Consider the following 26,749-nt stretch of genomic DNA (forward strand, 5'->3'; position numbering starts at 1 on the left):
TGACAGTGTGTGTCTAAGAATTTGTTCATTTCGTCTAGATTATCCAATTTTTTGGTGTATAATTGCACATAGTACTTTTTATTTATTTTATTATTTATTTTATTTTTTATTTATTTACTTAAAAAAAAGATTTTATTTATTTATTTGAGAGAGAGAGCGTGAGCACAAGCTCTGGGAGGAGCAGAGGGAGAGGGAGAAGCAGACGCCCTGCTGAGTGCAGAGACTGGCATGGGGCTCGTTCCCAGGACCTGGAGATAACCTGAGCCGAAGTCGGATGCTTAACCTACTGAGCCACCCAGGTGCCCCTATTTTTTTAAAGTAAGCTCCATGCCCAACACAGGACTTGAACTCACAACCCTGAGATCAAGACCTGAGATCAGGAGTTGGACACTCCACCGACTGAGCCATCCAGGCGCCCCCATAGTGCTTTCTTATAATCCTTTTTATTTGTGTAAGATCAGTAGTAGTGTCCTTTCTTTCATTTCTGACTTTATTTATTTGAAATGTCTTCTCTCTTTTTCATAGTGAATCTAATTAGAAGTTTGTCAATTTTGTTCATCTTTTCAAAGAACCACCTCTTGGTTTTGTTGATTTTATTTTGTTTTGCTCTATTATATTGATCTCTGCTCCCATCTTTATTATTTCTTCCCTTCTTGCTACCTTTAGGTTTAGTTTGTTCTTTTTTTTTTTCCTAGTTCTTTAGGTTGTAGAGTTTAGGTTGTTGGCTTGAGATCTTTCTTCTTTTTTTTTTTTTTTTTTTTTAAATGTTTTATTTATTTATTCATCAGAGTCAGAGAGAGAGAGGGGCAGAGGCAGAGGGAGAAGCCTAGCAGGGAGCCCGATGCGGGACTCGATCCCAGGACCTTGGGGTCATGACCTGAGCCAAAGGCAGATGCTTAACCATCTGAGCCACCCAGGCGCCCTCTTCTTTTTTAACATAAGTATTTACAGCTATAAATTAGCTCTTACTGCTGCTTTTGTGGCATCCCATATGTTTTGGTATGTTGTGTTTTTATTTTCATTTGCTCAAGATAATTCCTAATTTTCTTTATGATATCTTCTTTGACCCATTGGTTGTTTAAGACTGTTGTTTAATTTCCACATATTTGTGAATTTTCCCATTGTTTTTTCTTCTTTTGATTTCTAGTTTCATTTCATTATGATTAGAAAGGCTATATGATTTCCGTCTTAGTTACACTTGTTTTCTGGCCTCAGATATGATCTATCCTGGAGAATGTTTCATGGGCACTGGAGAAAAATATGTATTCTGCTGTTGTTGGGTGGAGTGTTCTGTGTGTGTGTGTGTCTGTGTGTTAGGTCTGATTGGTTTATGGTGGTGTTAAAGTCCTCGACTTCTTATTATCCTGTCTCTGCTTGTTCTTGAAGTGCTCTTAGGATGTACCTTCTGCATATTCTGTTCCTTTTCTTTTTTCCCCTCCCTGTGATACTTTCGCATTGGTCCTATTGTGGGTTTTTTTTTGGTTTGTTTTTGTTTCTGCTTAGTCATATTTATACGTGGCTCCTTTTCTCTGGGCTTGCTCTTTACTGGAAAATAACGTGCGATCTCTTTGGAAGCCCCTCCTTGTTTACCTGGGCTTTGTTGAGAGCTTTCCTCTTGCCCTTGAATTAAAGGCTGCATTCTGTGTTGTGCTCTCCAGTTGCCTAAAGAGAATGGATTCAGTACTCCTCTCCAGCCTTTTCATTCCAGAACTTACCTGTTTGTCAGTCATCTGTTTGGAGTGTTCTCCTCATCAACAGGATCCTAGGACTGGAGTTGGGTTGTGGAAAGTCACCATCTGGCAGCTTTGTCCCATTTTCTCATGAATTTGTTGCAGCTACAGACCCACAGAGCTCTGCGGATGTGGTTGGGGTGCACCTCTGGTTAGGTGGGGTTGGAGAAGAAGTAGGAATGCAGGTGGGGAGATGGTGGCTCCATGAATTTGAATGTTTTTCCTTTCGTTCTGAAGGGGTTTGCTACTGGAATCAGGTTTGAATGATGCCCTCTGGGTCAGGATTATGGGCCTTGGTACTGAGGGCAAGCTATATTTGACTGCCTTTGTTCACAGATTTAAATCAGGCTTGATTCCAGACCCACTCTTTCTAGGCAGGATGGATTCAGAAGGGGGAAATGGCTCTTTTTAGCCACTGCTGGGCTGAAGCGGAAATAAGCCATCTCCCCTTGCCTGGACTAGACCCCCGCTTTGCTCCCTCTCTCCACCTTGTCCTGCCATGCTCAGCCGCTCCCTGATGGCATTCTGAGTGCTCCTGGCATCCCCACTCACCTTGGGCCAAAGTGACTGAATATCTGATTACTTTCTCGAAGTTCTGTAGTATAGATATTTCCCTGGCTTCAGCACAGACGAAATGGTGTTGTGTTTTTCTCCTGGCGGTGAATTTTGGTGAGCATCAGGAAGGTTCCCCACCCAACCCAAAGTCATGTGCTCTTTCATCAGACATCTTTACTGGAAGGCCAAGGTGCTTTTTTATCTAACAGTTTTTATTTTTATTTTTTTAAAGATTATTTATTTATTTATTTGACAGAGAGAGAGAGCACGCATGAGCACAAACGGGGAGCGGCAGAGGGAGAGGGAGAAGCAAGCTCGCCACTGAGTAGAGAGCCCAATGCGGGGCTTGATCCCAGGACTCTGGGATCATGACCTGAACCGAAGGCAGCTGCTTAACCGACTGAGCCACCCAGGCGTCCCTGAAGCAACTTTTTGTAGCACAGTTTTACATGTAGCAGGAAGATTCATTGATCTAAGGGATCATGGGGAAATAATAAGCATTTTAGGGGCAAATAGCCATCTTCCAACTCATGGATTCCTGTCCATCAAAGTGAGATCTGCCAACAGATTTCCAAAGCCTAGCTGGGTTATCATCACAATAGTTGCTCTCACAGATTTTCCTTCTCAGCAGGTATAAAAGGTTGGGTACCTGTTTGTGCCGTTTAAAATTTTTTTTCTTCTTTTTTAATTTCTTTCTGAGACGGTGGCATCTGAGTTTTGGCCAGGAGGGGGCAGACGAGTGCCAGAGTGGTGCAGCTGAAGACCTGTCTCAAGGCTGGTGCCCTGGCTTCTCAGCATTGAGCCTGGAAGCAAGGGCTCCCATTCAGTCCTTTCCTCTGCCCTTAGGAAAATGTGTAAGAAACTACTTGATATTAATACCAGAATTTGGCTCTTAGAGTCCATTGCTATGTGTGGAATGCTGATGTTTACCAAATTATTTACTTATTCCTCAAGCCACCAAATATGTGAACATTTAAGGGGTTGAGTTTGTTTGCTTTTGTACAATTCCTATCTGGTGTAATTCAAAGTAGGTATTTCAAAAGGTTAACTCCCTTTTATTTTTTTAAATTTAATTTAATTAATTTATTTATTTGACAGACACAGCGAGAGAGGGAACACAAAAACGGGGAGTAGGAGAGGGAGAAGCAGGCTTCCTGCGGAGCAGGGAGCCCAATAGGATAACTCCCTTTTAAATACTATTTTAAAATACTGATTATGGGAGGAACAGCAGGGAATGAAAGGATGAATAAGATAAGGTTGCTGTCCTTCAGGGACCTTACAGCTTGGTTGAGGGTGAGGCCGGGAGAGAACAAGTACACAATTTTATTACAAGATGGAATGTGAAAGTTGCCTTAGCCATCCCCGGAATGAAGGGAAAAGATGACAGAAAATCGAGGAAGCTTTTCTGAAAGAGCTAATATATGTACAGAACTTTGGAAGAGAGATGTAATTTTTAAAAAATTTTTAATTGTTTCTTTTTAGATTTGATTTATTTGAGAGAGAGAGCACAAGCAGGGGGAGCGGCAGAGGGAGAGGGAGAAGCAGGCTCCCAGTCGAGCAGGGAGCCCAATGCAGGGCTCGATCCCAAGACCCTGAGACCATGATTTGAGCCAAAGGCAGACGCTTAATGACTGAGCCACCCAGGCGCCCCTAATTGCTTCTGATTATAAAAGTAATACAGGTTATTGAGAATTGGAAAGATATACACAAATATAAAAAAGAAGATGATTTACCAGTGAACTCAGCACCCAGAGATGACTGTTAGTATTTTCTTCTAGTTTTTTCCTGTGAGTGTGTACCTGTATCTTTTAGGTCAAGACTATCCATTGAATATATACAATTTTGTACCTTGTTTTTCCTCCCGTGAGCACCATGGCATGAGCATTTTCCTATGGGTGTATTTTGATAGGTGGGAAGGAATGTTTCCGGCGGAAGGAACAACATACATAGGAGTAGTATAGAAATAGGAAAACTCAGGGGCAGTTGTGGGAATAACAGTTAAGCCCATTTCAATGGAGTGAACGTTGGGAAATGGTCAGAGATGAAGTTGGACAGGAGAGCTGGGGACAGAGCATAGTTTGCCTTGAACAGACTGAGGAGTTTCCATCCGGGGAAGAATTTCATGGCTATTAGCAGTTTATTAGTAAGTCTGCTAGGGGCTGTTGGCCGAGTGGAAGGAGTGTGGACTTGGGAGATGGACAGGCCAGTTTTGAAATCTTTGGGCTGCTGCCTCTTAGCAGTGAGACCTCAATTTCCTTCTTAGTAAAGGGAGTACGGAACACACACCCTACGATTCCTACACTCCTGCTTCTGGGGGAGGCACTCCCCCGGAATAACGGAACGTTATTCCTTTCACTTGAACCCCCATTCAAAATTTCATGGCTCTCACAGAAACCCAAAGGGAATAAGTCCTAAGAGACCAGTCAGGAAATTGTGAAGGTTCTATTTGAATTGCAGGAGCAGCCGTGTTTCTAAAAAGCCCTCTAGCTCAGCAGATGGAGCTACACTACAAATTGGAAGTCCAGACCTACAAATGACTTCACTGGTTTCATTTTTGTGTTTCTTGAATTCAGTTAAGATTTGTTCCCCTCACCAACAGTGTTGAAAAAGTTGAACAGTACCGGAGGTCTTACTGGGGAAAAGAACATTTTTTTCCTCTACCACTTCATTCCCCAGTCCTGATCCCATGAGAGCACTTTTAATTCTCAGAGCTCTTTTCTCTGGCATTTCATTTTATATTTCTGCATAATACATTTATTTACTTATTTTTAAAGATTTATTTATCTCCAAGAGAGAGAAAACACGCGCATGCATGCATGGTTGGGGGGGGGAGGTGGCAGTGCAGAGGGAGAGGGGGAGAGAGAGTCTCAAGCAGACTCCCTGCTGAGCACAGAGCCCAACACAGGGCTCGATCCCATGAACCCTGAGATCATGACCTGAGCCGAAATCAAGAGTCGGATGCTTAACCAACTGAGCCTCCCAGGTGCCCCTCTGCATGATACATTTATTATTTTAGTTCTTTGTATATTAACTTTAGGCATTGTCTGTTGACTTCCTATTGTTATCACTAAAGATTTCGCTTTCATACCACTCTTCTCTCCCCTTTACATTCTCCTTGTATACCATTGCTTTTAACTGAATTAATAAATAGTGTTTCTATTATCACAGCTTTGTAAGCTCAGTTCATTTTTGCAGAGTCAGGTCAGGCACTATGATTTTAATTCCTTTCCTCTTCAGCTTCACTTTATCCTTAAGTTTCTGGCTGCCTTTTTATTCCCTCTCATTCTTTTTTTTTTTTAAGATTTTATTTATTTATTTTGACAGAGAGCGAGAGACAGCAAGAGAGGGAACACAAGTGGGGGGGTGGGAAAGGAAGAAGCAGGCTTCCCGCGGAGCAGGGAGCCCGGTGTGGGGCTCGATCCCAGGACCCTGGGATCATGACCTGAGCTGAAGGCAGAAGCTTAATGACTGAGCCACCCAGGCGCCCCTATTCCCTCTCATTCTTGCTACCATCCATAGGCCTTCTTTTTTTTCCAAAATGGGAGTAAGGCGTTCTGAGTGCCTTTCCCCTTTTCCCCAGAGACTTTCCTTCTGAAACTCTCTCCTCTTCTCTGAACTGGACCAGCATAGCTCCTGGAATTGTTTGCTGGATCTGAGATTTAAACTCTTGCATCTGTTAGTTATCTTTTTAGATAAGTCACAGAAGTTAGATGATGCCTCAGGAACCGGACTGAGAGGCGGTCTCGGCCCTTCTGGTTGTGTGATCTGGTCGGGCTTATTTATTCTGTTGCCAATTTCTCCATCTTCTGGCCTCGTAGGATTGCATTGAGGTTGAAGTGAGGTTATATAGATGGAGAAGCTTTGGAAGAAGTGTGAATGTAAAAGGGTGACAGCTAGCTTCTCCACAGTGTATTTTTTTTTATGTTGTTACCTACGTTGTATATCGAAGGCCTTTGATATTATCCTCACCTCTTTTTATATTTATTGATACGTTCAACCAGATATTCTCTTTCTCCAGAAAAAAATGAGTGACAGAGAGTGGGGTAAGGGTGAAGGGTAGCCCTCCAGGATGAAGTGGTACAGACTGATTCAGTGGGGGAAATATTTTAGGACGAGATTTAAGAGCATTTCTTCCCATATATTTATTTCATTTCACTTCACAGATAATTGTGATATATCTCCTATGTGCAGGGCACTGTGTGAGAAGTACTTCCTTACGTCTAAATAGAATATGAAATCATGTGCAAAAGCAACGTAAATGAAATTTCCCATTGATGCTGTTTGTTATATTGTCTTGTTTATAATCTAAAATCAGTTGTTAATTAGAAATAATAAGAATCCATTGGCCCTATATTACACTGTGGGTGGATGGCATAGAGACTAGGGAGCCCATCTTATTCACATGAGGCTTGTAAATCAGTTTGGGATTCTTTGCAAGTGACAGAAACCCAATTCAAACATGCCTAAATGAAAAAGAGAGACTATATTTTTTATGGAACTGAGAAGTTCAGGAGTAGGTCTTGCTGATCCAGGAGCACAAACTGTGTTATTATTAGGACCCAGTCCCTCTTGCCATTTCTTGGCTCTGTCTCTCTATGTGTTAGTAACTTCCAGGTGCACTTTTCATGTGGTGGCCCTTGCACCTCACAGCTTAAGAAGAGATCCCAGGATTAATCTTGATTGCATTGATGGGCAGGCCTTTGCACCCCTGAACCAGTTACTTTGATCAGGTGGATTTGAGGCTCTGGCTGGCCATACCCCAGATCCTGGAGTAGAGTCAGCTTCACTAGAAACATTTAAATGGAAAATGGTCAAAAGGTACAAACTTCAGTTAGAGTAGGTACCAGGGATGTAGCATACAACATGATGATTGTAGTTAACATTTCTATAGGATTTCCCAAGGCAGTTGTTAAGAGAGTAAATCCTGAGAGTATTCATCACTAGAATAATTTTTCCCCCTTAATTCTTTTCTTCTTTCTTTTCTTTTTACTGTGTGTGTATGAGAAAATGGATGTTAGCTGAACCTGTTATTATCATTTCACAATATATGTAGATCAAACCAGCATGATGTATGCCTTAAACTTATACAGTGATGTCTTGTCAGTAAAACTGGAAACAAAACCAAACAAAGTAATAGATGATACTATTATTTGATAAAGACAATTGACATTTGCTTTGTCTTATGTATATGTAATCACTAGCAGCTGTAGGAAAGTGCTAATGGTATTATTCTGTAATATAAACTAAGTTTTTTGCTTTGTAAAAAAAAAAAAAACAAACCAAAAATGGGAGAATGGGAGGCAGGTCCACGGTCCCTCGGAGAACAACCAGACTTCTGTCAGAAGGGCAGTGGGGTGTGGTTGCAAAACAACATGTCTACCACCAGACCCCACAGCATCCAGCAGGTGGCTCTTCACCAGGCAGGGGCTCAGCAGTGCCTTCTGCATTGAGTCAGTGGTGTTGGCAGGAGCCTAGAAGTCTTTATTATGGTTGCCAAAGTAGGTTTCCTATTTCTTTCTTTCTCTTGTCTGAATTGGGACCTCCCCCCAGTTTTACAAATTTGTGTTTAATTTAATGTACTAACCTTGAAAAACTCGAATTCCTCTGTAAGGGCTAAAGACTCACATGCCACCTTTAAGTTTTCCAATGCTTTTACTAACTGGGTTTGCTGTATCGCCAAATTCTGCTTTATTATTTGTTTCAAGAAATAAGTTCTATTCTGTGGGGTTGAAATTTTTTAAGTTGTGGTTATATTTTTAGACTAGTAAACATTATAGCAGTTTCTGTCTAAAAGCAGTCTTTGAGTATACACCAAAATGTTGACAGTGTTTAACAGAGTGTGATAGGCAGTTTTTTTCTTCTTGTTTTCCACTTTTTCCACCACGAACATGCTATTTATATTGCTGAAAAACAATGCTATTTAAAGCAGTCATTAATTGGGGCACCTGGGTGGCTCAGTCGGTTAAGCGTCTGCCTTTAGCCCAGGTCATGATCTCAGGGTCCTGGGATCGAGCCCCACTTTGGGCTCCATGCTCAGCAGGGGGCCTGCTTCTCCCTCTCCCTCTCCCTGCTGTTCCCCCTGCTTCTCTCTCTGTCAAATAAATAAATAAAAACCTTGAAAAAAAAAAACAGTCATTAATTTACTACATTTAAAAAATTTTCTTTACTAAATTTTTTGAGTGCCTACCATGTGCTCTGGTAATTTCTAGGAACAGTGAGACAAGACAGGAAAGGTCACAGCCTCATAGAGCTTGTACTTCCAAGGGTGAGAAAGATAATAAACTGTTTTACAAGTAACTAAATAGAATAATACAGATCTTAATTAGTCTACAAAGGGAAAGATGTGATAGGGAATTAATAACAGGAGAAACCTAATTTAGGTTGGCTGATTGGGAAAGGCCCTCGTGATAAGGGGAGAACCACACAGAGAGCCAGAAAGATCATCCCAGACCTAGTAAGTGCAAAGGCCCCGGGGCAGTAAAGAGCATGATTTATTCTTGGCAGCTGGCAGAAGCTCTCTGGGCTGCACTTTCCTCCCCTGTGAAATGAGTTCGGTTGATGGCTTTTCAGATACCTTTCTGTCGCTGACATTTTATGATTCTAGTCTGGGCCAGGAGGAGGTGAGCAGGTGAATCGCCTAAAGCACAAAATCTAAGGAGGCTCTCGCCCTGTCCTTGCACAACCCTGTGAGAGTCTCCCTCAGTTTTGCAGCCCAGGCTTAGCTCCTACCCCCACCCTCTCCCGCCCCCACCGCCGTCCCAGCCCTGATTCGAACTCATTTCACTGTTCCCGTGGAACAGTGACTTTGCTGAAATATAATCTGAGCTCCGTCGCTGATGTTTATTGATGCATTATCTAAACAAGCCAGGGCTTGCAGTGTCTTCTGAGTCACATATTCTGCCCTTATGCTTGACTTATTTTTCGTATCTGTATTCTCCATGCATGAGTTAATTCATTGTGTAGGCAGGCAGTTCGGAAGGCGAGCTTACATATATCCCCCTTGAGCCAGGTGAATTCTTTTCTCTGGTCTGCAACAGGAAGCCTGCTACCCATGTGGACATCTTTGATGTTGTTCTCCTTTAGATCAGTCCAGAGTGTTTGTGAAGGTGTTTACTGAAATCGACCGGATGCCCCAGCTGCTCACGTACTACTACAAATGCCACAAGGTGAGGAGCTGGGGGTGCTTAAGGGTTGTGGAATGCTCCCAGGCCGGCCTGCAGAGCTCCAATTGTGTGCTCCGAGGGGGAAACACCTGCCTCTTTGCCCTCTGGCCTTTTTCTTCTGATTCGCCAGTAGGGGGCGTTCTTGGTCCAACCTGTGGATTCATTTGCTTGCCACTTGGAAAACACAAGCCCTTGTTTTCAGCCTCTTGTAGGTTGATAGCTGGATTCCACTTACACACTGACCAGTTGTTTCAGTTTCTCCCATTTTTGTCTTTCAAGGGAGAGTCGTGTCTTAGGCCTTACTATGCCCTCAGCAAGCCTGAAGAATTTTTTGTTTTCTAGAGTTGTTGACATGAGGTGAAAACCTGACCACCTTCCAGGCTGACTGAATTCCTCCAGGCCCAGCACTCGTGTGCTTTAAGCAGCAGCGTTGGGCCATGGAGCTCAAGTGCACATGCACTCACAGCTTAAGGTCTTTTCCGAAGACTGTAGCATGCCGGGTAGAAGGACCTTGGCAGGCTTTGGGGCGAGGTGACAGGAGAAGGGAGCACCTGGAGGGCAACGGATTCACATTCTAATTGATGATCAGAGCAGGCAAAGGCGAAGTCTTGTTTCCCCGCCTTTGTTTGAATCAAATGGTCATCGGGGGCACCCGATCGCCCTGGGGAACAGGGAGCGGGACATGGCTTGCCTCGCTGGGGTGGCAGGGCAGCTTTAATGGGCGTCATGTCCTGTTTCCTCAGCGAGGTCCCCTCTGTTCTGTCTCTGCAGGCGCAGCTCTTAGCAGCCTGGCAAGAACTGTGCCAGAGTGACCTCCCCCTGGACCGGCAGCTCACTGGGTTCTATGACGCCTTGCTCGGGGCTTGGCACACGCAAATCCAGTGGGCGACGCAGGTAACAGCTCGCTTGGGTCCTGGGGAATGGGCGACTGCCCTGGGAGTGGTGTCTCCCCTGCTTCAAGCACTGCTTGAAACATCTCTCTATTTGCTGCCCTCACCAAAGGAGTTAAAGATAAGCCTCGAAACCCAAGGCAGTAAAATCTTTGGGTCTCCTTAAAACTTTTCTTATCGTGCTTCTCTGTATCTTAAATAGAATCTAATGTGGCAGTATTGCGTGTTGTTCAGCCAGGGAGCCTGTGGAATTCCTGAAGGCCATTATCTCCTGATCTAGAAGCAAGAGGCCCTTGGTCAGGTGGTGTTTGACCAAACAGGATTGTTTTTATCTTAACTTCAGGTGAAATGTACCTGGCCTAGAGTTAGTTTCCCTTGTTCACACAGTACACCCAATGTTCGAGGAAGAGTGCAGTTTGAAAGGTGCCCTCTGACTTAGGGGACAACGAGACAGAGGAACTTCATTTCCAGTGGACATTTGCCATCACTTATTTTCCCAAAGCCTCTCGGCATGGCATTTTCCGCCACAGAGGAGCCACAGAGTGAATGATGACATTGCTGTTTTAAGAATGATTTTGGTGTCAAAACATTACCTATGTAGTTTCCCTGCCCGGAAGGCTTAACCCTAATGCTATTATGAGGAAACATGCAGACGAATTCAAATGCAAGACCGTTTTGTGAAATAGTTGTCCTGGATTCTTCAAAATGTCCATTTTGTGAAAGAAAAAAAAGAGTTGATTTTAGATTAAAGGAGACAAAAAAAGAATGAATGACAACTAAATGTAACTGCATGATCCTTGATTGGATTCTGCATGATGACAAAAAAGCCATCAAGGACATTATAGGGACAGTTGGGGAAATTTGAACTTGGACCGTAAAGGTATTATTTCAGTTTGATGAGTTGTAATGTTGTGATGTAAGAGGATACCCCCGTTTTGTTGTTGTTGTTGTTGTTGTTGTTTTTAAAGAGTTTGTTTTTAAGTAATCTCTACATCCAACCTGGGGCTCAAACCTACAACCCTGAGATCAAGAGTCGCATGCTCCACCGACTGAGCCAGCCAGGTGCCCCAGGATGGCCCCATTTTTAAGAGGTACATGCTGAGGTGCCTGTCATGAGACCTGTGTCAGAGAGAGAAATAAAGCAGATGTGGCAGGATGTTAATAATTGATGAATCTTGCAATATTTAAATATTGAAAACGTAGGTAAGTCTTAAAAATAACATTTAGAAAATAACAACTTTGGGGGCGCCTGGGTGGCTCAGTCGTTAAGCGTCTGCCTTCGGCTCAGGTCATGATCCCAGGGTCCTGGGATCGAGTCCCGCATCGGGCTCCCTGCTCTGCGGAAGCATGCTTCTCCCTCTCCCACTCCCCCTGCTTGTGTTCCTGCTCTCACTATGTCTCTCTCTGTCAAAAAAATAAATAAAATCTTAAAAAAAAAGAAAAAAAAAAAAAGAAAATAACGAATTTGGAGGTAGTGAAGCGGTGATCTGATGAGGAAAGGTTGGAGACGAGGCAGGAAGCTTTGTCTGGCCTCACACAATGAGTAAAAGGCATCCAGTTCAAGAAGAGTGGACAGTTGTTAAGGCCTAGTAACTGATAATGGAAAAGTCAGAGGGGAGATTTTCATTGTGCTGGAAGGGAGATGCTACTGTCAGAAATATGAAAGTTGAGGGAAGCAGGTCTGGGAAGGTCAGGGGGAGAGGATGAATTCCAGTTTGAGACACTGAAATGCCAAGAAAGAGTGGCCCACCTCAACTGTGGCATCCGGGAGACAGTTGGAAGACTGTTGCTCAAGGAGTACAAATCGGGGAGGTTTCCATAGTTTGGTCCTTTCATTCTTCGTTGGCTTGTTTGGTTTTTTCCTCTGTTCCTTTCTCTCAGATTCCAGCAGGGACGTTTATCAAACTAAACAGGTGTTCACCAAAGTTTTGTAAATTCTCTATTATTTTGGTAATCTTAAAAAAAAAAAAAAAGCATAGTTTGGATTATGTACATGATCGCTGTAGGACCAATGGCTGTCATGTGATTGAGTAGGTGCATTCATGTTGATAACCATGTTGGTGTCCCTGTTCTGTTGGGGACAAACTCAGTACTTACATGATGTATGCAGTGGCACCAAGTGCATTCTGTTTAATGCCATAGCCAACTTGATGTTTCCTTTGTAGTCAGTAGTTTGCCTACAGATAGAAGCAGTGCGAGAGTCCTCATCACACACCGCAAAGCAGTAGAGGGATGCTGTGAGCTCAAAGGAACCTGTGCTCAGATTGAATTCATGATGAAAAAGTTTATTTGCAGGGTGTCATCTTCATCTGTCCTATTCTTTTGAATTTTGCTGGTTTTAAAGTTGAAGTGACTTTTTCTTTTATTGTGGTGAGGTATACATAACATAAAATTTACCGTTTTTAAGTGTACAGTTAAGCAGCATTGAGTATATTCACAGTGTTGATTAACTATTGCCATTCTCTGTTTCTAGAACTTTTTAATCATCCCAAACAGAAACTGTGTGACTGTTAAGCATTAACTCCCCAAGCCCTTCTCCCCCATGCCCTGGTATCCTCTGTTCTATTGTCTCTGTATTTTCCTATTCTGGATCCCTCTTAGAAGCAGAATTGTACAGTATCTGTCCTTTGTGTCTGGCTTATTCCACTTAGCATAATGTTTTCAAGGATTATCTGTGTTGTGGCAGATACTGGAATTTTCCATTCCTTTTTTATGGCTGAATAATATTCCATTATGTATATCTACCATATTCTATTTATCCATTCATGTGTTGATAAACACTTGGACCGCTCCCACCTTTTGGCTATTGTGAATAATGCTGCCATGAACATGGGTGTACATATACCTATTTGGATCCCTGTTTTCAGTTCTTTGGGGTGTACACCTAGGAATGGTATTGCTGGATCATATCATCATGTTTAACCTTTTGAGGAACCGCCAGACTGTTTTCCACAGCAGCTGTACCATTTTACCCTCCCACCAGCAAATACATGAAGGTTCCAGTTTCTCCACATCTGCACTAACACTTGTTATTTTCTTTTCCTTTTGCTTGTTTGTTTATTTATTTATTAAAGATTTTATTTATTTGAGAGAGAGAGAGTGCAAGAGTGTGGGGGGTGAGGGGCAGAGGGAGAGGGAGAAGCAGACTCCCCGCTGAGCAGGGAGCCCGATGCAGGACTCGATCCCAGGACCCTGAGATCATGGCCTGAGCTGAAGGCAGATGCTTAACCAACTGAGCCACCCAGGCGCCCCTCCTTTCTTTTTTTTTAATGATAGCCATCCTAATGGGTGTGAAGTGGTACCTCATTGTGGTTTTGATTTGTGTTTTCCTGATGACTAATGATGTTGAGCATCATTTCATTTGTTTATCAGCCATTTGTATTATCTTCTTTGGAGAAAATTCTGTTGAAGTCCTTTGCCCAGTTTTGAGTTGGGTTTTTGGTTTTATGTTTTGAGTTCAATCTGTATTTGGGATATTAGTCCCTTATTGATATATGATCTGTAAGTATTTCCTCCCACCCCATGGGTTGTCTTTTCAGTTTGTTTGCAGTGTTCCTTGATGCACAGGTTTTTAATTGTGATGTAGCCCAGTTTATCTGTTTTACTGTTGTTGCCTGTGCTTTTGGTGTCGCACTTAGAAGCTATTGCCACATCCAAGGTCATGAAGATTTTCCCCAGTGTTTTTTCCTTTTTCTTTTAAGATTTATTTATTTATTTTAGAGAGAGAAAGCAAGCAGGAGAGGGACAGAGGGAGAGGGAGAGAATCTCAAGCAGACTGTCCGCTGAGTGCAGAGCCCAATGCTGGGCTCAGTCTCACAGCCCTGAAATAATGACCTGAGCCAAAACCAAGAGTAGATGCTTAACTGACTGAGCCACCCAGGCGTCCAAACAAATGTTTTTTCTAAGATTTTTATACGTTACTCTTAATGTTTGGATCTAATTAATTTTGAGTTAATTTTTTGTGATGGTGCAAAGTAAGGTTCCAATGTTTTTCTTTTGCATGTGGATATCCAGTTTTCAGAGCACCATTTGTTGAAAAGTCTGTCCTTTGCCCATTGAATGGTCTTGGCACTCTTGGTGAGAATTATTCGACCATGTATGTGATGGTTTATTTCTAGGCTCTCTATCCCATTGGACTATGTGTCTATCCTTATGCTTGTGCCACGCTGTTTTGATTAGTGTTCCTTTGTAGGAAGTTTTGAAATCTGGAAGTGAGAGTTAGCCAATGTCATTCTTCTTTTTAAAAATATTTTATTTATTTACTTGAGAGAGAGAGAGAGCACAAGCAGGGGGAGCAACAGGCAGAGGGAGAGGGAGAAGCAGGCTTCCCGCTGAGCAGTGAGCCCGATGCGGGGCTCGATCCCAGGACCCTGGGATCATGACCTGAGCTGAAGGCAGACGCTGAACCGACTGAGCCATCCAGGCGCTCCAACAGTATTAAGTCTTCCAATCCATGAACACAGGATGGTCTTGCCATTTATTTGTGTCTTTAATTTCTTGAGCAGTTTTTTATTGTTTTCAGCATACAGGTCTTTCAGCTCCTTGGTTATGTTTATTCCTATTTTATTCATTTTGGTGCTGTTATAAATGGTATTGTTTTCTTAATTTCGTTTTTGGGTTGTTCATTGCTAGTGTATAGAAATGCAACTGATTTTTGCTTGTTGATTTTATATCCTGTAGCTTTGCCAAATTTGCTTATTAACACTAACAGTTTGTGTGTGTGTGTGAATTCTTTAGAGTTTTCTACATATAGTTTATGAACAGAGATAATTTTTTTCTTCCTTTACAATTTAGATGCCTTTTATTTCTTTTTCTTGTCCTATTGTTCTGGCTAGAACTTCCAGTACTATGTTGAATAAAATAGCATACTTGTCTTGTTCCTGGCCTTAGGGGAAAAGCTTTCAGTCTTTCACCATTGAGTATGATAGCTGTTTTTCTTAATGTGACCTTTATCGTGTTGAGGAAGTTCTTTTCTATTCCTAGTTTATTGAGTTTTTTGGTTGTTTGTTTTATTTTTTTTAACATAAAGGCTGTTTTTATCAAATGCTTTTTTCTGCATTAACCAAGATGGTCATGTGTTTTCTTCCCTTCATTCTGTTAATGTAGTATATTACATTGATTAATTTTTATATATTGAACCATTCTTCATTTGGTAGATCCATCCCACTTGGTTATGGTGTATAATCCTTTTAATATGGTTGCTGAATTTAGTTTACTATTACTTTGTTGGGTATTGTTGATTGTGTATTTATAAGAGAAATGGTCTGTAATTTTCTTTTAGTGTCTGGTTGGCTTTGGTATCAGGTTAATGCTGGCTTCATAGAATGAGTTAGAAAGTGTTTTGTATTAGTTTGCCAGGACTGCCATAACTAAATGTCACAGACTGGGTGGTTTAAACAATAGGAATTCATTTTCTTATGGTTCCAGGGGCTAGAAGTCCACGGTCAAGGTATTGGCAGGGTTGGTTTCTTCTGAGACCTCTCTTGGCTTGCTGGTGGCATTCTTCTACCTATGTTTTCTTTCTATGGGTGTCTGTGCCCTGATCTCCTCTTGTTATAAAGACACCAGTCAGATTGGATAAGGGCCCACCCAGATGACCCATTTTACCTTAATTGCCTCTTTAAAGCTCATAGGTCCAAAGATAGTCACATTCTGGGATACTGGGGGTTTGGACTTCAACATATGAATTTTGGGGCAACACATTTTTGATTACTGATTCTGCCTCTTTCCTAGTTAGTTATAGGACTATTCAGATTTTCTATTTCTTCTTCAATCAGTTTTGGCAAATTGTGTTTCTAGGAATTTGTCTGTTTCATCTAAGTTATCTAATTTGTTGGCATATACTTGTTCATCATATTTTCTTATAATCCCTCTTATTTCTGTAAAATTGTAGTAAATGTACCCACCTTTGTATCTGATTTTAGTAATTCAGGGCTTCTTTTTTTTTTTTTTCTTTGTCAGTCTAGATAACAGGTTTGTCAGTTTTGTTGGTCTTTTCAAAGAACCAGCTAGTTTGGTTGATTTTTTAAATTAACTTTCTATTCTTTATTCTTTATTTTCTATTCTTTATTTCATTTATCTCTGCTCTAATCTTTATTATTTCCTTCCTTCTGCTAGCTTTGGGTTTAGTTTCTTCTTTTTCTTGTTCCTTAATGTGTTATTAGGTTATTGATTTGAGATCTTCTTCCTTTTTAATATATGTGTTTAAAGCTATAAATTTCCCTCTTAGTGTTGCTTTTGCTGTATCCCGTAACTTTGGGGAAGTTGTGTTTTCATTTTCATTCCTCCCAGGGTCTTTTCTCATAAAATTTGAGTTTATTGATTTTATAGTTTTTAAACTTCCACCTTTTTTGGCCTTAGAGTTACCTAAGAATGGTCTTATGTCTTGTTTTCATGTTTGTGCATATTTAAGTTATGTTATGATAAAAAAGCATTTGATCAACACAGGGGTGTCTCTGAGACCCCTCTCTAAATGTACTGTGTACATTTTTCCAGTTTTGTCCAAGAGATCAGTAGTGTATGAAACAAAAAAAAGACTCTTAGTGAATAAGTGAATCTATAATCTAAAAGGCCCTGGATACACTCTTCCTGGTCGTCCTTAGAATAAAAGATAAATCCATCTTTACCAAAGATCTGTGTCAAGGGGAGAGAGAGGTGGCTATGGGCTGGTCTGCACATCTGGCTAAATGTCCTCCAACCCTGACTCGGTGAATTGCTGTTCTTTAATTCCATTTTGTTCCCCACCTCCCACACACTCCCAGTTTCTGCACTGTCATCCGCACAGTCCTCGCTGGCCAGTTTTGGGTGGCCATCTAAATACTACATGTGATAGATTTGAAAAGAGGCACTGGGCACCAGTAATAGACATGAAGTAGCCAATTGTTCGGGACAAGTTGCAAGTTTTGCCAGTTACTTGGCTTTCTGAGCTTGTTCGAGTTTGGGGTAAGGACTGCTTGGGGCTTAAAGCTCTTGACTAGGCCACTTTCCAGCTGTTGGAGAGATTCCTCTGAGAGCAGTCCAGGAGACTGCTTCTTTTTTAAAAGGTATGCTCCTCTTTGGTCCTGTGTGCTAACGCAGATACCTCTCTCCCACTGTAGGTTTTCAAGAACCCCCACGAGGTGGTGACCGTGCTGCTGATTCAGACTCTGGGGGCCTTGCTGCCCACTCTGCCCGACTGCCTCAACTCCAGCGTGGAGAGGGCAGGGCCTGAGCTGGAGCTCCTCAAGCTGCTAGAGTTCTATGACACCACCACCCACTTTGCCAAGGGATTGGAGATGGCACAGCTCCCCCACCCACGTAAACATTCCTTCTGGCTTGTCTTCACTTGCTCTTTTTGAAGCTTCTGGGGCCTGGGTTTGTCTGTCTTTTCAGATGACTGATTTTACAGAATTGGAAGGGATCCTTGTTTTCCTTCACAGCAGATATAGAAGCCTTTTCCATGAAAGCATTGCCATTATGGAATTGGTTGTTGCCTAATGTATTAACCAAGCCCAGTGCTACCTAGGGGCTTTGCATGCTCTGGGGAAGTGATGGACACTTCAGCAGGGGCTTAGAATGTAAAAGAGGTAGCTGGGCATTGGTGGCCTTGAATTGACAGGGTAGAGTCCTCTTCCCTTTGAGGCATCATAAAACCTCAGACAACTCAACCTAAAAAGTAAGTTGAAGAGAACAAATAGGTTAGAGGAGCTTTTTGATGGGGAATCAGCAAGTTTTTAAGGACAGAGAGGCTGTGTCAGGACTAAGGATGGTTACTGGGAAAATGGGTTATTCCCCAGCTATATCTGGGAGCAAAGCACTCCTAGTTCCCACTTAGGAAAACAGCAGTGGTATGTTACCTGTGTCTCCTGTTAAGTTAAAAGCATCATAAACTTTTAAGTAGCACCGATCTTGTGACGCATGCTGCTGTCAAATCAGGAAATCGCTTCAGGAAGCTTTGTTCTGCCATTTGGCTGCTATGTGTCACTAACTTGGTGTATTTAATAGTTATTCTCTTTAATTACATTTGCATATAATTACTTTGTACATTCCAGGGAGTGTGTTTATTGTTCGAGTTCCAGATGATTCATAGGTGTTTTGGCTCACTCATTCGGCAGGTCTCGGTTGTGGGAGAGGCTGAGGGGATGTGGATAGCTTCCAGGGGACCAGGATGCGGTGTCCAAGTGGCTAGAGTGTAGGACATGCTACCTGCTAGGGCAGAGTAGAATGAAGGTAGGGCAAAAGGCAGAAGGGCAGGTTGCCTTCCTCCCACGGGTGAAGGATATTCTTGAAGAAGAGAGAACCACCCTCCAAAGAATCAGACATAGAAGTGCTTTGTTAGCCAGCCACAGAAATTTAGATTTTTAAGGATTCCTATTGAAATTTTCAAAAAAGTATTTTTTTAAATCTAAAAATACTTAGAAAACACACAAAAATAAAAATACAGAAGAATAAAAATGATTCACCACCTCAGCACTCAGAGAGAGCCTCTGGCAGCCTTCTGTTATATTTTCTCCCAGTAATTCAAATATAAATACACATTTTCCATAAATGGAAATAAATAAATAAATAAATAAATAAATATATATATATATATATATATATATATATATATATATATATATATATATATAAAACCACTGTTAAAAATTTGGTGTATCTTCCCAAAATATCCTTATGTAGTAAGGATTTTTTTCCATTGTTTATCCAGTATATTGCAGATATATTTTCTAACTTTCTATTTTGCCTTTAACGTTTTTTCTATTTTAGTAATTAATGCATGTACATGGCATAATTAGAAATATATTAAAGATTATGCAATATAAAAACTAAATAAGGTGATTTAAGTTGATTTTATAATTAATAAACAATAGGTATTCATTATAGAAAAACCCAGAAAACACAAAGAAGGAAGGTCATTCTCCCATCTCCCATCTTGAAACAGTATTTTGTGTTATATACATGTGCAGATTTTTTATGAATGAGTGTGTCTCTGTATCCTTAAATATATATTTTTAAAGATTTTATTTATTTATTTGAGATAGAGCGAGAGCAAGAGAGAGCACGAGCGGGGGTTGGGGGCAGAGGGGAAGGGAGAAGCAGACTCCCTGCTGAGCAGGGAGCCTGACCGGGGACTTGAACCCGGGGATCATGACCTGAGCCGAAGGCAGACGCTTAACTGACTGAGCCACCCAGCTGCTCCTTAAATATATTTTGTTAAAGATTTTATTTATTGGGGCACCTGGGTGGCTCAGTCGGTTAAGTGTTTGCCTTTGGCTTGGGTCATGGTCCCAGGGTCCTGGGATCAAGCCCCACGTCAGGCTCTGTGCTCAGCAGGGAGTCTGCTTGTCGTACCCCCCCCCCCGCACTCCTCCCCCCCTTCCCTCTCTCTCTCTCTAAAAAAAATAAATAAAATCTTAAAAAATATATTTTATTTATTTGAGAGAGAGAGAGAGAGAGAGAGAGAGAGCATGAGCAGGGGGAGGGGCAGAGGGAGAAGCAGACTTCCCACTGAGCAGGGAGTCTGACCTGGGGCTTGATCTCAGGACCCTGGGATCATGACCCAAGCAGAAGGCAGACGTTTAACTGACTGAGCCACCCAGGTGCCCCTCCTTAAATATGTTTTTAATAGAGTATTTTGTTACTGTTATTAACTTTCCCAAATTTAATATTTACTCAGTAATGTCACCTAATGTATGAATTTTTCCATTTGTTCCACAAAAGTTTTTTTTTTCCACAGAAGTCTTCATAGCTGCTTCCCCACCTCTGCCTCTCTTTAAGATCAGTTGATGCACATTGTATCTGGTTGTCTTGTCTCTTTAATCTCTTAATCTGAAACAGTCGTCTCATCTTTCTTTTGTCTTTCATGACACTAACCTCTTTGAAGAATACAGGGTAATTTTCTAGTAGAATGTCCCATATTCTGGAACTGTTTGATTCCTCAAGATTAAATTTAGATGAAATATTTTGGCAAGAATGCTACATTGATGATGGTGTATATTTCCTGTGGCATCACATCAGGAGACACATAATGTCTAATCATTGGTGATGGTTGGATTAATCACTTGGTAGATGTATCCACTAGATCTCTCCATTATTACGGCACTTCTTCCTCTTTGTAATTAATAAGTAATCCTTGGGGTGCCTGGATGGCTCAGTCAGTTGCGTGTCTGCCTTTGGCTCAGGTTATGGGTCCCGGGATGGAGCCCCACATCTGGCTTCTTGTTCAGCAGGGAGTCTGCTTCTCCCTCGGCTCCTCACCGCACATGCTCTCTCCTCACTCTCTGTCTCTCAAATAAATAAATAAAATCTTAAAAAAAAAAAAGTAATCCATGGGGTGATGCTTTGAGCCCATAGGAATATACTAATCCTCAAAAAACATTTACCCAGTGATTTCAGCATCTGTTGATAATCCTTGCCTGAATAAACTTTTACACTGCTGATTATAAAATGATGATTTCCTAATTCTCTCATTCCTTCTACATCTATTTACAGGGCTTCTTTTTTTTTTTTTTTTTTTTAAAGATTTTATTTATTTATTTGACAGAGAGCGACACAGCGAAAGGGGGAACACAAGCAGGGGGAGTGGGAGAGGGAGAAGCAGGCTTCCCGCAGAGCAGGGAGCCTGATGTGGGGCTCGATCCCAGGACCCTGGGATCATGACCTGAGCCGAAGGCAGACGCTTAACGCCTGAGCCACCCAGGCGCCCCATTACAGGGCTTCTTTTATAAAGAAGAGATTTCCCTTTCTTTCCTCACTTTTTTTTTAAAGTTTTATTTATTTATTTATTTTTTTTCTTTTTTTTTTTTTTAATTTTTTTATTGTTATGTTAATCCCCATACATTACATCATTAGTTTTAGATATAGTGTTCCATGATTCATTGTTTGTGCATAACACCCAGTGCTCCATGCAGAGCGTGCCCTCCTCAATACCCATCACCAGGCTAACCCATCTTAAAGTTTTATTTAAATAAGTAATCTCTACATCCCATGTGGTGCTTGAACTCACAACCCTGAGATCAAGAGTCTCATGCTTCTCTGACTGAGCCAGCCTGGTGCCCCCTTTCCTCACTTTCATATCACTGTGAATTCATGGATTCTTTTTTTACTCCTTGTGTTATGATATGTTATTGCCACTATTCATTTTGATGCTTGAATTATTTCAAATTTGGTCAGTGGTTGCCCCTTTGGGCTGCCTCCTGGATCTTTTTGACATGTGCCCATCAGTCTTTGAGAGCTCTCTTGCTGTTTGGCACAAACTGTTCCAGGAACACATACCTTCCCTGTCTCAGACCTGTGTTTTGCCAAGGAGCCTGGTGTCTTCTAGTGGGAAATGGTATTAGAACAAGGTCTGGACACCGAGGGTACTCATTATTGCTGGGCTTCTAGGACCTTTTGTCGGACAGAGCTAGGAAATACATATTTCCAGTTTATACTTATTGTTCCAAATCAGATCCACCACCACAGATTTTTACCTTCTGCCTTACCAGTTGCATCTCTGGTTCCCAGCTGTGCGTGTGTTTTATATGTATAGATGTCCAATTATTTTTCATGACTGCTTTATGGATAGGTCACAACATGTTTAATTTATTCACTCAACTACAAATGGACGAGTACTGGAATGCTGGATGCTGAGGTTGCTATGCCGAGCGAAACTAGACACTGTCCCTGCTGTCACCCAACGTCTATTCCGGTGGGAGATAACCTAATGATCATAGTAATGGGTGTATAATTACAAAATGAGATGAGTACTTTGAAGAAAAGCCGAGTGGTTCTAGGAGCATATATGAGCCAACAAAGCTGATCGAGCCCTGTGACTTGAGCTGAGTGAGTCCTGGAAGAAAAATGGGTGGTGACCAGATCCCGGAGGATAAGGGAGAACAAGGTCCTTCCAGACAGAAGGATCGGCACGTGACCGGAAGGGAGCCTGGTGCTTCCGAGGAACTGGAGAGAAGGCTGGAGGCCAGGGGAATTGTGAAGGAGGAAAGGCTGGGGAGTAATAAATAAAAAGAGCTGGCTTTTATGAAGTGTTACCACATGCTAGACACAGATTTTATGTAATCTCCACTAAGGCCTTATAAGATTGACGCCATTATTAACCTTAACTTATAGTTGAGGAAACAGGCATCCAAAGGTCTGTCATTGTACAAAGTCACGTAAGTAAGAGGCAGGGGAGCTTGGATAAAAGAGCCTTTGTGTTTCACTGCCTCCCTCTTTCACCTCCTGAGGTCAGCCTGCGTGGGTCCTTGCAGGCTAGAGAAAAGATTTTGGATTCCAACTGATGCACTTAAAGGCTGATGAGGGGATGTGTCAGAAAGATTACAGGAGGCAGCCTGAAGGGGCAACCACTGACCAAATTCGATATAATTTGAGCATCGAAATGAATAATGACAATAATGGATCATAACACATGAATATAAAAAGAATCTGTGAGTTTGTGGGGATTATTATATTAAAGAGAGCAAGAAAGGAAAATTTGTTCTTTACAAGAGAAGGCCTACAAATAGATGTAGAAGAAACAAAAAGATTAGGAGATCAGCAGTGTAAAAGTTTATTTAGGCAAAGATTATCAATGCATGCTGAAGTCACTTGGGTGTAAGTGTTCAGCCTAGAAGCTGAATTGCTGTGTCCTGGAATATGCCCATTTCGATTTTTGATACAAGCATGCTTTATATTTTTTTATGTAGTCGAATATAGGAATTTTTGGAATGCCTAGCATATGAGGTATCCTGTCTCTAAAGTCCTGGAAAAGTGTTCTTCCTGCAGAGCCTTTTCTCTGTAGCACTTCTGGAACTGTGTCTTGACTAGAGTTATCATTTGAAGGGATTCTTAGCCATGGTGGGTTGTGGGATGAAGGGAGTTGACGTCTTTGATAGTGCTCTAGACAAATTATACCCAGAGCCCAAATTCATCAAAATATTTACTGAAGTGATTGCTGCAGTTTCCACGAACAACCAAAGCATATTAACAAAAGGCAGTCACCCCTAAGATGAAACCGGAGAAGTTCCAGTAGAGTACCATTCACCCGTTGTTTTCCAGCAATTTCGTCCCCTTTGTTCATTATCGATTTTAATTTTTGATTCCCTCAAGATGAGCACAACCTGGTGAAAGTAACGGAACTGGTGGAGGCTGTGTATGCTCCGTACAAACCCTACCAGCTGAAGTACGGCGACCTGGAAGAGAAGAACGTCCTCATCCAGATCAGCGCGGTGCCGTTGGTAATGTCCCAGCACTGCCGGTGGCCAGGGAGGGGTCCTCTGGTTTGCCAGCCACAGGGAGGGGGGTGGGATGCACCGGAGAAAGTGCATAGATGGGGAACAGCTTCGCAAAAAAGTGGCTCTAAGTACCTGGTAGACTCTTGCAATCCAAGTGTAAGATGAGACCACTGATATGCTACCGATTTTCTATTTAAAATCTCAAATAAAGGTCCAGCAGAATGAGAGACTTAAATCTTTGGGGGGGATAAGTTGATGATCTCCCTGATTTAATGAATTCTTATTATGGCAGCCTTCGGTCTAAGGAACATCTGCAGATGGGCACAGGAGCCGAGCCTCCGTGGACGGTGCCCCAGGGGCAGGTTCGCTTGGGCGGGCCTCCAAGGGCGAGGGAAGGCATTTCCGTTGCCAATATTAAGATGATCTAGCATGACACGAGTTGATGTTAAAGAGCAGATCTCACACTAGTTAAACTCTGCCGCCTCCTGCCATTTTTCAATTTTCTAGCAACGTGCCTAGAAAGTCCGTTCCATTTCAGTTACATTCTTGCCCCTGAAGGAAGCATTTTCCTTTCCCTACATTCTTTTGGAGTGTTTGATACAGGGAATTTGAATTCTAGCTTTAGAGCCAGAGGAGAGATGCCATCTAATCACAGAAAAAGGGAAGAGATGAAAAATGTAGGGCTTTTCTGCCAGGGGTTGGTGTGTGTGATCTCATGGGCCATGTGGATGTCATCCCCTTGGCTCGGGCTCTGGGAGGGCTCTCGCAGCTTGGGACTGCGTTTCTGCCGCCTGACCACGGGTGAAGAGGTTTGGAGGTCTTCTCCATCTTAATGTTGTCTGTTCATCTGTTCTCGAGTCTGAGGCGGCTCTCGTTTGTCCGTATTCGCTGACCAGGAGCACGGCGAAGTCATTGACTGTGTGCAGGAGTTGAGCCACTCTGTGAACAAGCTCTTCAGTCTGGCTTCTGCAGCCGTCGACAGATGCATCAGATTCACCAACGGCCTGGGGACCTGTGGCTTGCTGTCAGCACTGAAATCCCTCTTTGCCAAGTAAGGCTGGGGTGTGGGGACAGGACACACTGGAGGGTGCTGTCTGCCCCAGTTAAAAATGCGTGTGTTCTGTGTTCCCGCTCTGAGCCCTGGAGAAGAACGTGTACCTGAACCCCAGGGGGGCAATCTTTTTTTTTTCTTTTCAAATTTTTTTGAAGGTTTTATTTATTTGAGAGAGAGACAGAAATAGCGAGAGAGAGCACAAGTGGGAAGGAGAGGGAGAAGCAGGCTCGCCACTGAGCTGGGAGCCTGACATGGGGCTCAATCCCAGGACCCTGGGGTCATGACTTCAGCTGAAGGCAGACGCTTAACCCCCTGAGCCACCCAGGCATCCCCTGAGGGGGCGATTTTAAGGATATTCCTCGTAGCACCATTAGTGATAGTGGAACATTTGAAGCAACCTGAATTTCCATGAATTTAGCAATGGCTAAATAAGATATGGTCTATTCATACAAAGGAACTCTGGCAGTTACAGCTTTAATTAGACCTGCACATATCCACACTGATGGATCTCAAAAACAGTATCCAGTGAAAAAAAGGAAAGGAAATTTAAGAATATTATGTAGAGTCTAATACAATATGTAAAAAGAACATATAAAAAATAGGGTATATTTTCCATAGTGGGATTCAGCAAGCTTTTTCTGCAGAGGGCCACGTGGTAAGCATTTTAGGGTTTGTGGGCCTTGCAGTCAATAGAGACTTTTGTAGATGACACATAAATGAATGGGTGTGGCCGTATTCCAGGAAAGCTTTATTTAAAAAAAACCCAAAAGTACCAATCCCTGTTCTGGATCTTTTTTTATGCTTTAACATGCGTTATATATTCCCGTAGAATAGGGGTCAACAAACTCTAGCTCATGAGTCAAATGTGGCCTGCCTTCTGTTTTTGTAAATAAAGTTTTATTGGAACGCAGTCATGCCCCTTCACTTACCTATGGTCTATGAAGGTAGGATCCAGTAGTTAGGACAGAACTTGCTCTTCACAAAGCCTAAAATATCTGGACCTTAACAGAAAAAGTTTTCTGAGCCCTGATGTGTGGAAGGTTAGGCCATGCACTCAAAACATCAGTTATCTTTGGGGAGGTGGGAAAGGACTAGGGTGGTGTTCATAGGGAATTTAGCTTTATTTGTTGTTTTCTGACTTTTAAAAAAGGAGGACAGGCTCCATAGCTCAGGGGTTAGAGCACTGGTCTTGTAAAAAAGGAGGACATTTCTTGTGTAATTAAAAATATAAAATGAGAGGGGTGCCTGGGTGGCTCAGTTGGTTAAGCGACTGCCTTCGGCTCAGGTCATGATCCCGGAGTCCCGGGATCGAGTCCCACATCGGGCTCCCTGCTCGGCAGGGAGTCTGCTTCTCCCTCTGACCCTCCTCCCTCTCATGCTCTCTGTCTCTCATTCTCTCTCTCGCAAATAAATAAAAAAAAAAAATCTTAAATAAAAAAAAAAAAAAAAAAAAAAAAAAAAAAAAATATAAAATGAGAAAAATATAAACATGCCAAGTAAAGGAAGTCAGTCATAAAAGACCACATGTTATATGATTCTATCTATGTGAAGTGTCCAAAACAGGCAAATCAATAGAAACAGAAAATAGACTGATGGTTACCTAGGGCTGAGGAGAGGTGGGCATTTGGAGGAGACATGATGACTACCAAAAGGTACAGGGCTTCTTTTTTGGGTGCCCTCAGGAGGTCAGAGCTCTAGTCTCCAGCTTATAGACACATACATTCTTAGACTCTCCAAAGACCTTCCCTTGGTAGCTTGTTCTAGATTGGAGTTACCCTCAGTCTCAAGAGATTTATTTTGCATTTTGTTTTAGAGAGAGAGTGTGTGCAAGCTTGGGGTGGGGTGAGGGGCAGCAGAAGGAGAGAGAGAATCTTAAGCAGACTCCACACCCAGCGCAAGCCTGACTTGGGGCTTGATCTCATGACCCTGCGATCATGACCTGAGCTGAAATCAGGAGTCAGACACTTAACTGACTGAGCCACCCAGGCGCCCCACAAGAATTTTTTTTTTTTTTTTTTTTTTTTAAACAGAATGCTGTTTTCCTGTAGTAAGTTCAGGGAGCTCTTGTCATTCCAGAAATGCTGGGCCGGCCCCTGGGAGCTCTCAGTCACCACAGTGGGCAGTCAGCACCATCAGAGGGCAGCTCACAGTGTAGGCCGTAGGGCTG

The 26,749-nt window shown here is 42.3% G+C and overlaps 1 protein-coding gene across 2 annotated transcripts in view; it reads left to right on the plus strand.

Moving 5' to 3' along the window:
• Positions 1 to 26,749, plus strand: part of COG7 (component of oligomeric golgi complex 7) — a 73,503-nt gene that overhangs the window by 12,917 nt on the left and 33,837 nt on the right. For both annotated transcript variants that reach the window (XM_078074693.1, XM_078074692.1), the window contains exons 5-9: positions 9,369 to 9,451; positions 10,220 to 10,342; positions 17,436 to 17,634; positions 23,404 to 23,531; positions 24,425 to 24,579. In XM_078074693.1, the coding sequence (XP_077930819.1) occupies positions 9,369 to 9,451; positions 10,220 to 10,342; positions 17,436 to 17,634; positions 23,404 to 23,531; positions 24,425 to 24,579 (688 nt within the window). The remainder of the gene's footprint in view (positions 1 to 9,368; positions 9,452 to 10,219; positions 10,343 to 17,435; positions 17,635 to 23,403; positions 23,532 to 24,424; positions 24,580 to 26,749) is intronic.

This window comes from Halichoerus grypus, chromosome 6, assembly GCF_964656455.1.
Source record: "Halichoerus grypus chromosome 6, mHalGry1.hap1.1, whole genome shotgun sequence".
Taxonomy (NCBI): Eukaryota; Metazoa; Chordata; class Mammalia; order Carnivora; family Phocidae; genus Halichoerus; species Halichoerus grypus.